Raw genomic sequence first — 13,741 nt, forward strand, 5'->3', positions numbered from 1 at the left:
AATGGTGTAGATGATAAAATTTGGTTGGATTTATGAATTAGAAATATGAGGAATTCATTCAGCATAAGCAATTGAGGTAGCATTGTTACACCTTTTCAAAGAATTAGATAAATTAAGAAATAAATCATCATGATATACGCAACCTGCGCAGGATATAACAGTGTTTGTGGTTGTTGAAAGTGTTAGATAAGAAAGTTTCAGTTCAGCTCTTTCGGTTTCTTACCAATCTACATAAGCTGCAACTACATTTAATTTGGCATCTTTCGGCATTATCTACGTGGATCTGCATTCTGTACCTTGTTCCAAATTAGTGGAAAACATCGTTTATCTTTGGATCTTGCTTGTAATTCTGTCACACATTTGTCTCGATCTCCGTATAATGAAGTTTTCAATATAAGGATTATACTACTAAGATAAACTTTTAATTTGGTATGAGTGCTACATCTTTTGAAGAAAATCAATTCAACTTGAGAAAAAACCTTCATAAAAGTTCATATCATTTTCAATTTAAAATCTTAAATAAACAGGTTTATATTTTTTTTCCTAATTAATTTTCTTATTTCTAATAAAGGTGAAACTTACATTCACACTTAAATTTCCTATAAGATTCCATAACTGAATGATATGCTTACAATAGTCCATTCAAATAAGAACAAGTTTAATTCTTCCACATATACCCTCTATCATTTTTGTTAGATATAGTCTTATTAAGTGATTAATTTTGTACGTTACATATTCCAAAATTATTAAATAATAATAATATAACCATTACGCAATTTTTTACTTCATTTTCCCATTAACTAAATGCATATTTTTGAAATATTAAATTTTTAAAATATTTATAATATAATCTATACTTTAAAAATATTATATGTTTTGAAGTTACAAATTTTAGCACAAAAAAATTCAAATCTGTGATTAAGGTAACCCCAACCCAATCAATGACAAACTTTCTTGATTGAGAAATTTATTCACACTTCCATGATTTTTTTTCATATACTCCCATAGGGTGTGATGTTAGAAGTTTAAGTTTGAGTCCATGTCATATTGATAGAAATAAAAAGTTCATCAACATGTAAGAAAAAAAATCATAAATAGGTTAAGATTTTGGGTTTGATAAAGTAAACTCCATATTGAGTGATTCAGACAAATTTTTGTTTAGATAATGTAAAAGTTAAAATTTTGAGTGTTGTGTTTTTTATTAGACAATCTATAAATAATTTTTTAATGTTGTTCAATAAATGCACAATAGAAAAGTAAATTATGGTTGTTGTGTTGTAGATGAAATAATATGGAATTATTATTATTCTTTAACATATTTATTTTATTGTTCAGTAAAATAATAATGAAAAGAATTATATGAAACGAAATACGTTTTTTATTATTCTTCAAAAAAAAATTATTGCTCAGTTAAATACGTTTTGTTATGAGATAAAAAATAAAAAGTTGAAATTTCTGAAAAATAACTTACCCAATCTTGTAATTCTTATCTAATTTGTTTGTCTGGTAATTGTTTTAGAAATTACATCATATATAATGATAAATTTAATCCAAACTAATGGAGGATTATTGTGAAAAAATTACAAATTGTACAAATGGTAAATAACAATGAAAAAATAATTTCAGATTATTTAATTTGAAACACAGCACACAGATTTTTAATATCCAAAATGCACCGTCCAAAATATTGGATAACACTGAAGAATATTTCAAATTGTATTGGAAACTTTCTAAATCAATCTATCCATAATCTTCCCAAAATCACATGAAGAAATTATGTGGATTGAGTCTTACAAAAACCCACATACATTCATTGGCGCAATATATATATTAGAAGAATTCAAAAGCATTAGCAACATCTGTTGTCATGATAAACAATTGCAAGCTGGAGCAAGACTCTAAAACTTGACTTTTGAATACATATGTTCTTCAATGGTGCAATAAAAGCATGTCAGCAGTAACATATTTTAAAAAAATAAAAGCAGCAAACTGCCATTAATTTGCATTTCAAACTTTGCAATAGTGAAATGCAAATCAAACAAGGCTTATTACAATTATTATACTTGCAGTTTACGTAAAATGACATGAGCACCATATCGGGGTTGAAGAGTAAGCACTGAAACAGGAGCATGAGCATAAGCTGGAGAAAGCTCAAATGTGAAATGTTGTAAAATCATTGACAAAGCCATCTTTGCCTCCAACATGGAAAAGTTTTGTCCAATGCACACTCTAGGACCCCATCCAAATGGAAAAAATGAAACTCTGCCATTAGTGGCCTTTAGAACTCCTTCAGAAAATCTTTCCGGATTGAAATTATCGGCATCATCACCCCAAAGTTCAGGATTATGGTGAACCATAATTGTTGGTAAGGAAACTTGCACTCCGGCAGGTAATGATAGGTTTCCAAGTTTCACGTCTTCGTCAACATTTCTATTAAGGCCAATTACTGGTGAGTACAGCCTAAGAACTTCATTCAAAATCATTGTGACCTGTTAACAAAAAAGTATTATGCTAAGGTATCAAAGACATAATCTTTGACATCAAGATAATAATAACACAAACCACTTGGTAAGTTTCACTTTAGAAGAGTCAAAGTCTGATACAGCACTTACAATCTTAAGGTGACTTAGCACAAGAAAATCGGGTTTTTGTTTTCCAAATACTTGTAAAACTTCCTCCCTTGCACGTGCTTGCCAATCAGGGTGCATACTTAAGATCACCATGGTCCAAACAAGTAAAGTTGAAGTGGTTTCTTGCCCTGCAAAGTAGAATAGCTTGCATTCCTCGATTACCTCTTCAATACTCATTCCAATAGTCTTACTGTTTCCATGTTCTTCAATTTCCTTGTGATTTGACTCCAAAAGTAAACATAACAAGTCATTCTCAGTAGTTTCACCCACCTCTAGTGCTTTCTCTTTGTTGTTAATCAAATCTGTAAGTGAAGCTTTTATTTCTCTGTTAATTTCCTTCATCCTCCTATGCATAGCAGTTGGTATAAATCTGCAAATAAGCAGAATGAGCCTCTCTCTTTTCAATATCAGTTAGCCTTCTATTATTTGTTTGGTTAACATAAAGCACAGTTTGGTTGTCTTCAGAGAAAAAAATTCTACTGCATAATGCAAATGAGACGTTACATTTAATCTTCCTAGCACAACATTGATGAATGAATAGACATTGAATATAGCGAATAGATCCTCAATGAGAAATGTTGCTTGCTAATACGTTTATTTCAAATGATAAATATATGTTAGTCAAAGTTTCCTGCATAAATATATGGTAGGTTAATTCATTTGAAAATTATTTAAGTGTTCATAGCTTTAGTTTATTCAACACTCAAGTATGCAAGTTAGTCTTACCTCCATCCAGGGATGTAATCTTTCATCATACTTTGCGCTGCAAGTTGTGCTTGCTCTTTTAGAAGTTCAAATATTCTTCTTCCTTCTTCATAACTACTTCCAAATGCAGCTCGAGCAATAATATCACTGGTTAAATTTTGAAGGAAAGGCCATAGATCTATTTCACATGATCCGTCTGAAGACATCTCCTCCCACTTGATAATTAGATCATTGCAACTGTTGAAGAATATTGGTAACATATTCTGTGATGTAACAAATTAAATGGCAAGGATTTCAAATTCACCTATCAGACTGGGCACTTAAGCATTCAAACTTCATGTCATGTTACTTTAAATTCTGACTTCACATCAAGCCTTTGGCATCAAGCCTTGGCTCCTTAAAATAAGTTATAACTCAAACCAAGTTCTTTTACTTGCGTAAGGATGTGTTGCAGGTTAAAAACTCTGGTAATTTTATTGTTCCAGTGCAAACACACCAAAAAGCAAATAATTCATCTGCATACATTAACTTCCAAGCACTGGTTGTTATAAATAATAAGCTTGCTTAGTTTTCAAATAACTATATTGAAACTCGTGTATCTACCAAAATTTTGAGTAGTTGACACAGTATAAAAAGGGTTAATACATGAAAAAATAAATTCATATCTAACCTTCAACTTTTCCATATTGAATGCAGGACTAACTATTCTTCTGTGCTTGTGCCATTTTTCTCCCTCATAATTTAGAAGACCAGTAGCTACTAACTTGACTAGAGGATTCGTGTCAGGCTTTGGAAAAGCATAGATCTTGTTAAGTACATCTTTGATTAACTCAGGCTCTGTGATGATTACCCTTGGTTTTCGTCCAAACCAAATAAAAGGATTCTTCCCTAAGTAGCATCCATACATATCATCATCAAATAATACTTTTTTTATTCAAACAAGTTGTTAACATGTGATTTATTTGGGTCACATTAACATTAATAATGTCATAAGTGATGTAAAAAAAATAGATTTACCATGTTTGATGACACTCTGCAGATGATAAGAAAAGACACGTGGCGCTATATCATGAGAGAGTTTCATGGTTTTGGATGTGACTTCCTTTTGCATCTTCATCATCTGCTTCAAATCTCCATTGAAAAGCCTGTAGGGGTTTCCTTGAAGGCCTTGATCTCTCATGAGTCTCTCTAGTCTCTTTGGCCTTAGCCATAACCAATTCAGTACCCTCCATGCGCATGTTAGAGTAAGAAGCACTATGAGAACTATGCAGGCAGATGCACTTGTACTTGTACTCCATGATTCTTCCATTGTTATATCTGGTAAAGAAAACCTATGAGGTTCTGGTTTATAGAAGGGAGAAGTTTGGCACTCACCAAAACACCTAAAATGTTTTACACATGGTTTTGAAAAGAATCGTCGTACATGGACACTAAAACTTTTCAGTCTGTCCCTATTCAACACTAATAGAATTAAAGTTATATTTTTATTTTAAATGAAACATAGTTTTTGATAGGTATTGAATAGAAATAGAAAAATTGAAAGCTGTCCATATATAATTTTTCTTTTGAAAAATAGCATACTCTTTTGACGATTAGATTAAAAAAGAATGGAAGATGAGAATAAGAGATAAACTATATATATTATTTCTTTTTAATATATAGAAATATTTGTTAACTTGTATCTATTTATTTTATAAATAAAATAAATTAGTAAATTATAATTACAACTTTCTTACAGTATAAAACTTATTGATTTCTTCTAACAAATAAGTATATATAAGTTCTAAATTTTCATATATATGAGGAATAAAATAAAATTTTCTCTCTATTATTCCTTTAAATCTAATTAATTAATAATATTAATCATTTTGAAAATTAAGGACAAATAGTTAAATAATTCTGCAATGACGGAGTGAGTTATTTTTTATCAAACTTTTATTCTTAATGTTAATGTTTTAATTAATTACTCGTGCATAATTTAGTTTGAATATTTTCACTTTTCATAAAACAGGTTGGCCGAAATGATAAGATGTTGCAACATGGTGCAGGAAGTAATAGCCTCTATTTAATTCTCAATTGTTAAAGAGGCAACGGTTCCCATATTTTTAAGTCCAAGTCAATCGAATAATCATTACACAAAATCACAGATTTCTGTCGACAGCATTCTCGTATCCTTAATCCAAGTCCATTCAAATAGAATCATTCCACTCAATCACAGAATGATTTCTGTCGACAACTTTCAATTGTAAATTTGTTCAATGCATTCTCGTATCCTTAATCTTGACATTACCGTAACTTTGTCAAACATATAAGCTTTAAAAATAAACAAAAAAAATACAGAATTGACAAATTAGAGGTATGTCACATAGTAGAATAGTTTAACATTCAAAGCAATTTTCCAGGAGCAAAAAGTTATTAAAACATAAGTAAAAAATACGACGAGTTAGCCGACCAAATTATTAAAAACTTAACGTGACCAAGGATGGTTAAGACAAAGCTTCACATGAATAAAATGCTCTGCATTTTCAACCCAGAAATGGTAGAAAGGTAACTGAGATTCTGAGAAAACCAGTATCAAACTCAAAATAAATATAAAAGGATTCCATAAACGTAAATAATGACAACAACATTATATTAAGCATAAAAAACAAGAACCAATATCTTATGGTGTATGGGAGAAAAGAATCAATTAATTCTAAATCAATATTTTAGTATTTTTCATGTTTAAACTCTTAGGCACGTCAAGAAGTTCCGTATCTACAATTTACACACAGGACACAACCATTGGAGACAATTACAGTATTAAGACCGAGATCAACATCAAGGACTGCTTTGCTTAAGAGTGAGGCCGACTAGTTTACAGAAATGTATGTTCGCACATGATCTGCTTAATTCCTTTCCCAGAATTTAAGAAACCACAATCAGTTCTTTCCAAGCACAGAAAATATGTCGGATGCCCCTCTAATCTCCTCCAGCGATAACATGTTCCCCCTCAAACCTACCTCTGAATACTCGCCATGATCACCTACCACCAGCTTGATCAACAGCAGGAACTTCTTCAGGGTAACTGGATACATCCAAGTCAATAACGGTTAAGTCATATGGTTCCGGAGTAGAATTGGACAAATCCACAAGCAAGGAAGATTTCGTTGCAACAGAATTTGAATCATCAGGCAACGAATTTGAGGGACTGCTACTGGTAGAAGAAGACAAACTTGAGAGCTGTATGTCATCCAACTTGTTTCCAAACATATTCCTATTTCTTCTCACTGAATCCATCTCAGGCCCAATTGGAACAAAAGTTCGCGACCTGTACTTCTTAGTTCCCTCCTCACCTTCGCTGTGATTATAGAGAACATATTCGTGATACGTTGGTGCAAACTGCCACAAGTTTGATTAGTATCAAATTATCCGCAGAGAAAATATGAAAGCAAAGGAGATTCATAAATTTCAACAATAATATGGGGAACTAGAAATGCATTGTGGCATAACGGTTGCAAAGCCAGGCATAAGCCTGAAGCAAATGCCATGTTAACAGTGTTACAGACAGAGCATACAAAGCAAGACTCACCTGGTGCACTGTATCATGGTAAAAATCATTTAACTTCAAAGCATGCCCAAGGCTAGCAGTCAAACCATGGGATCCACCTATATTAGCACCGGCATATTCTTTGTATGGGAATGCATAAAAGTGCCCTACAGCAGCAACAAGCATCTCAACACAAATGATAAAATTTTGGAGCAGGGCAGCTTCATCGGCATCCTCAATGAATCCAGACTTTGCAGCAAGGAAGAATAACACACCCTAAGAAATGAAAATAAATAAACATGTCACCTTGCTGCAACCCTCAACAGTAAAAAGAAAATATCCCTAGAACGAAACAACACCAAACTAACACTTAGTCATCTTTAAATTCTAAATAATTCCCACAGGACAGCAAGCTGTATATATATATATATATATATATATATATATAAGCAAAGGTGTTATAAATCCAGGGTATATCCAATGTCTGTTCAATAAAGATATATGACTTTATATCCCAAGATTTAAGACGCAAAATACTTATTTTCCTTCTTTTAAAGTGATGGAGGATTTATCTCCAAACAAGTTACAGCTCATCCCAAGATCAAACAGGACATCCTCATTTTACTTTACACTCATATCCTTTCTGAAGGTCACAAGAAAACAGAAATACAATTTCTACTCTTCACAATGTACCCAAAAAACGACACTCTTTTTTCTGTTCTTCCTATACTAAAATATAACCAGCAACAAGATACAGTCAAAATTAAGAGAAAACAATGAACCATAAATATGAATGAGATGTAAAATCACCTGCCAATAAGTCAGGAATACAACAGATTTTATTATAATAAACTTTGGAACTGGATTAAATGGTTGAAGTAGATCCTTGCATGCCACATAAAACAAAGCAAGCACATAGAGAGCCATTGTATATGAGATCATATAAATGATCGTAAGATACAAGTATGACTGCTTTGGGCTGAAATTTCCATCTTTATACTTCCCATTTGCATAAAGTACGAGTGTAACAACAACTAAAATGGGCTTCAATATCACAAACTGCAGACATCCTTGCTTGCATTTTCGAATGAAACGCCTGAAATATAAGTTTTAGAAGTGAGAAATGAATGTATATTATCATGCTACCATATTATAAGCTTCTACTAAAATCCAATCCAATGCCTCTCTGGGATGTCTAAGTTATTTTTCAATAAATAATCCCCAAAAATAATTCTGCATATCGTGTGGCAAATGATCATTCTAGAACTTACAAGTTACAAAATAGGTAATAAAAAAACTCCATAGAAAATTCAAGGTATAGTTTTCAAGGAATATATAACTAACAATATTCTGGTACAAAAGCTTTTAGTCCAAAAATATGAATCAGATATAAACCCACCCATCCAGCGGTATAGGAGGAAAGCAACAAGTCATCAAGCAGAATGATGGCTTCAGAACTCGACCACTCAAACTTATTACAACAGCTCCAGGACCACCAACCCATGCCAGGCACAACGACAGAAAATTATAAATGACCCAAGCTTCATAGCTGAAACGGTAGACAAGAGAAATCAATCATGAAATTGCACCAGTCTAATAAACATAGGTTGGCAAAATTCAGTATAATTTTAGGACAACAAAAAAATTGCAAAGTGCACTTAAATTTCCAAACTAAAATGTAGTAGGCAAGTACGCTAAATAGTACAAAGCAGAGTGCATGGAGATGCGAGCAAGGAGAAGGAATTGCCTTCTTACTATTGTGCTTGCATATGAAAGCACTCTGCAGCAGCTATACCACCTTACTTACATCAACAATGGAATGATGTAACTTTTCTTAAACATTGGAAGCTACTCGGTACTGTAACAATAAAAGGCTGTATTATCCCACCAGGTCCACTATATGAATCACACAAGGTTATTTGATTCGGTTAAAGACTAAATTTCAAAGATATTATTTACCATAACATAGGTCTTAACAACTTCTCCCAATATCCTTAAGAGTCTATCTCTCTTTCTCCTTCCGCAAGACCAATCAATTCTCATCATCGTTGGATCCAATTGTCTTCTTTATATGTTTACACTACCTTAACCAGTGCAACATTAGTATCTACTAGCATGTAATTACTTTATATCACGTGTTTTCTTGTTTGATCACAAGTTCATTTTAAAATTCTCACTTCTACTACTCTCACCCTTATTCTTAATATCCCTTTGAAATCCAACATTCATTGTCATTAACAGAATATAGCTGGAGAGCAATATGATAAAGCTTGCCTTTGAGCTTAGTAGGTACTTTGCAATTACAAATAACACACCCATTTTAGTCATCGTGCTGGAAGTTATTGTCTAAAGGTAAAAATTTAAGCAAACCATTGACATGTTTTCATATATGCTCTGAGGAAAAATCAATCTTGTTGAAGAATTACCCAAATGTTTTACTCCTAGGAATTTGAGCCTATTTAGAGTAGGGTACCATAGCAGATAGTTCTGAATAGAAAGACAATAAATAACTACTTCTAAGGCCTCCTATGTCACAGTCAGTGTAGAATAACAATATGCAATTCATGTACCACAGGTAACCATTAATCACAACCAAAACATAAAAAAAAAAAAGGAATTCAGACTAAACATCAGTAAGAATCAAGAAAATAGAGAAAGAAAGAAAGATGAACTTACACTTCCCGGATAGAATTAAAATAAATTGAACTCCCAGGTATTACAAGGGACAAGAATGACATTAGTGCATAAACCTGTAAAAGAAAATTAAACTAATAAATGTTTAAAATTAATCATAAAAAGAAATTTTATATAACTCAGAATGATGGTATTCCCGGTGAAATTTCAAGAGAGCAATGAAACGAAAATGAAGATGAAAGTAAAGAACCAAGTAAATGTCAAGAAATATACAGATAAAAACATGTGGTGGTAGGTAACTGCAATTACAAAGAAACAGAAAAATTCGGTCTTCAGGCATATCAAACTAAGTAACTAACACTGTCTGGAGGAGTTTCCATGCTCCCTCACCTAGCTTTCAGAAGTGACAAATGGGATTGTGCAAAAAAAATTATATATATACCACGTTCGGTCGTTATTTCCTGGAATCAAGTTTGCGCATAAAGTCAAGGGTGAAAATGTAGCTTTTGAGTTGAGCAGCAAATTTCCCTATAGAATTGCTTTAGAGAGAAATTGTTTCCGAACACAGATCACTTCACTTACATGCTAAAACTCATTTTTTACCAAAAAAATTTTATACAAAATCAAGGCCTTTAGCATCAAATTTGCAAACCCACTCCTCGCTGAAACACACTAAATATAGTTGGCACAGAACAAATAGTTAAACAATTAGGTCAACCAGTCACCAAGCTGTAGTTAAGAAAATCCAGTCCCGGAAACAAAAACTCTCTGCATTAAGACGATGAATAAAGAACAGCGCACAATCTGATAACCCAATTAACATTTCCGCCCCAAGATTTCCAGTGAAGAAGTTCAAAGGTTTTTGTATGAAGTGAAACGGTTAGTCCAATTACGAAAAGCGACTAAATATTGACAGTGAGAAGAAACCCTAGTTGAAACCATCAGATGAATGAATTGATGAGGTGGTTGAGGTGAAATGAAAAAGTAACTCACCGGAACCATGAAAACAATCCGAACGATGAAGCGCTGATAAGTGGGCTCAGTGTAATTGAGAAGGTGTCGGTAAATGTGAAGAACGGCCAAAGCGATAGCTGCAACGGTGCAAAAGAAAGCGACGACGTAGAGGAACAAAGGCACCAGAACCCCCATTCCGGGTTCCCTTCAAGCTTCGGAAAGCGAAAACCCTAACGACAATCGAAGATTGAAGGAATTGGAGAAAAGGCAACGAGGGAGGATCCGCTAAGTTTAAAGCGAATAATTGGAGAAGAAGATGAATGCTTCACTGTCACCAATAATGGCGACTGCTGGCTTTCCAAGGAAAATCAAAATTGGAAACTCGTCATAACAGCTATGCAAATACAATGCTTTTTTGTTTTTAACTTGGAGAATTAATTGCGTTTTTAAGTTTCATTTAACTATCGTAATTGTGTTTTCAAATACGGATAAATCAATCATTTAACTGTCTTACGTTTTACTTATGTGATGGAACTATATTATTTTGGTCCTTATTTAATCATCTCAATTGATTTACTTAGAAATGTTATAATTTTAATCTTTTATGTAAAATTTGTTGACGTATTATTCACCACTAATACACGGAGCGTGCATCACACGCCGTTGTCACGAGATTCTCCCTTAGACCCTTCCTTCCAACACGCTATGAGAAAATTCATTGTCTATGACAAACACTTGTTTCGGTTGATAATTATTTTATATTTTATCAAAATAATCTTTATTTTATTTAATAAATTTGATTTTAGAAAATACATTGATTAACGGTTGACTAAATTATTTTCTTAAATAGATTTTAAAAAGATAAATATGTTTCTGTTATTCATGTATTACGTAAAATTGAAAACAATTTTCTATCAAAACTTTTTACATTATTTGGTTTATATTTTTAAAATTATTGATTTTTATTTTTATTTTAATATTGTTAAAGTTTATTCTATTTGACAAACCGTATTTCAGTTCAAGATTAGAGACGTTGATACGTGTGGTGACACATATTTGACATATGTTATTTATTTTATTTTTTAATGAAAAAAAATTAAAAAGAAAACAGTACCGTTTAAAAATGATACGTTTAAATTAGGGAATTTTGATGCTGAATTGGGATTTTGTTTAACATATAAGATAAATTTTTAAGCTGTTAAAATATAGGGATTAAAACCAATGTTTTAAAAAATACAAGAATCAATTGGTATCAAAGTTTTGATAAAAAATTATTTCCAATTTTACATAATACTCCCCAGACAAAAAGCATATTTATTCATATTTTAAAATTATAATTTTAAGTTTTAGTATTTATTATATATGTGAAATATTCAGCTTGATTGTTTATACATATGAAAATATGAAATCTAACAATTGATTTACTATACTATTGCAAAAATACAGACTTTGGAGAAAAGCAGATGATATGATTTTATTGCACTGATAAAGTAAAATCGACATTACACTTAATGTCGTTATTTTAGGTAAAAGATAATAACGCAATTTTTCATAGAAATAACACAAGTAGTGTGAAACTGTGTCAATAGTTGATATTTCGAGTTTGATGTGGTATCGGAAACTTGCAATGCTTTACAAAACTATGTGAAATAAAATTAAGCAAATATTTTATTAAGATTCCCATTTAAATTAAAACTATTTGATTTTTTTATTTGCTCGCATCTAACATTAATTCAAATATCTAAACATTAAATTAAATATGCACTAATTCGTTTTACTTAAGGATAGTTTCCGCTTTATGCTGACCAGTGGAAATACAATTACTTTTGTTTTTATGTCCCTTTCTGTAACAAAAATAATGAATATCATAAAAAATGTGATATAATTATTATTATAATAAAATTTTTATCAAAACATAAAAATACTATTATTTTTATTGATTGTCGTCAAGGGTAATTTATTGTAGATTGTAAAAACTACAAAATTGGTGAAAAAGGATAAAATAGAGCAAAAATAAATAGGTGGAAAAAGTGTCACATTTGTTGTTGTCTTGTCATATTATTTTTATGAGGGTTACTCCGTACACCACCCATGTTGTTTATTGCATCACTACATTTTTTAAAAATTTTAAAATTATTATTTATATTTTAAAATATTTTACATCTCCAAAAAAAATTTCTGCAACGGATGTCGACATCTGTTTAAAAAAAATACTTCAACGGATATGTCACATCTGTTATCGTGACTACACCGTTCAACTTTTTTTTTTAGTTTTTTTATTAATTTAATATTTTTTATATAATTAATTAAATGGATATGCCATATCTATTAACGGAAGTGGCGACAAGTTTCCTTTTTAAGTTTATTAATTTATTAGATTTTAAATTAATATATAAATATTACTTTATTTTATTTTAAAATTTATTACATAATTATATATAAATTTATTTTATTTTATTTAATTAAATAATTATTATTATTTTAATTTATATATTATTATTTAATTAATTATTATCAATTAAATGTTGGTTTTTTTTTAAGTTTATTTATTTATTATATTTTAAATTAATATATAAATATTATTTTATTTTATTTAAAATTTATTACATAATTATATATAAATTAATTTTATTTTATTTAATAAAATAATTATTATTAATTTAATTATATATTATTATTTAATTAATTATTATAATATTTTCATATTATTAATTAAACGGATGTGTCACATTGAGTAAAGTTTTTTTTTTAGTTTATTAATTTATTATATTTTAAATTAATATATAAATATTATTTTATTTTATTTTAAATTTATTACATAATTATATATAAATTAACTTCATTTTATTTAATAAAATAATTAATATGTATTATTATTTAATTAATTATTATAATATTTTTTATATAATTAATTAAACGGATGTGTCACATCCGTTAGCGGATATGATCACATCCATTAAGTTTTTTGTTTTTTTTTTAAGTTTTTAGTTTACGGACGTGGTCACATCCTTTGATGGATATTAAAGGTGAAACGGATGTGGACATCTGTTGAAGGTGAAACAGATGTCGACATCCGTTTATTGGAAAGACAAATTAGGTATGAAGTGATGCAGGAAGAATTTGGTGGTGGTGTAGGGAGCAACATTCTATTTTTAAACACTTATGTATTTAATTATGTGTGTCCATTTACAAAATTGAGGGCTTAATGCATGAATGGACAGGCTTTTCTAATGATTATATTCTAATCTAATAATCTTACTTCACCTTCTTATGTTTTCTTATGTTTGTT

General features: G+C 30.5%; 2 protein-coding genes across 2 annotated transcripts; both read right to left on the reverse strand.

Annotated features, from left to right (window-relative positions):
- Nucleotides 1-1,790: 1,790 nt before the first annotated feature.
- On the reverse strand, nucleotides 1,791-4,779 carry LOC108327778 (cytochrome P450 72A68). Its single transcript, XM_017561476.2, has 5 exons — nucleotides 4,353-4,779; nucleotides 4,006-4,223; nucleotides 3,357-3,598; nucleotides 2,613-3,000; nucleotides 1,791-2,489 (listed from the first exon to the last, which is right to left on the reverse strand). Exons 1-5 carry the CDS (start codon nucleotides 4,642-4,644, stop codon nucleotides 2,058-2,060), a joined length of 1,572 nt encoding a protein of 523 aa, XP_017416965.1. The 5' UTR covers nucleotides 4,645-4,779; the 3' UTR covers nucleotides 1,791-2,057.
- Nucleotides 4,780-6,005: 1,226 nt separating this feature from the next.
- Nucleotides 6,006-10,857, reverse strand: LOC108329601 (uncharacterized). Its single transcript, XM_017563886.2, has 6 exons — nucleotides 10,492-10,857; nucleotides 9,541-9,614; nucleotides 8,264-8,413; nucleotides 7,675-7,960; nucleotides 6,907-7,140; nucleotides 6,006-6,716 (listed from the first exon to the last, which is right to left on the reverse strand). The coding sequence occupies exons 1-6, from the start codon at nucleotides 10,645-10,647 to the stop codon at nucleotides 6,357-6,359; spliced, it is 1,260 nt and encodes a 419-aa protein (XP_017419375.1). The 5' UTR covers nucleotides 10,648-10,857; the 3' UTR covers nucleotides 6,006-6,356.
- Between the last annotated feature and the right edge of the window lie 2,884 nt (nucleotides 10,858-13,741).

This window comes from Vigna angularis, chromosome 2 (genome assembly GCF_016808095.1).
Source record: "Vigna angularis cultivar LongXiaoDou No.4 chromosome 2, ASM1680809v1, whole genome shotgun sequence".
Classification (NCBI taxonomy): domain Eukaryota; kingdom Viridiplantae; phylum Streptophyta; class Magnoliopsida; order Fabales; family Fabaceae; genus Vigna; species Vigna angularis.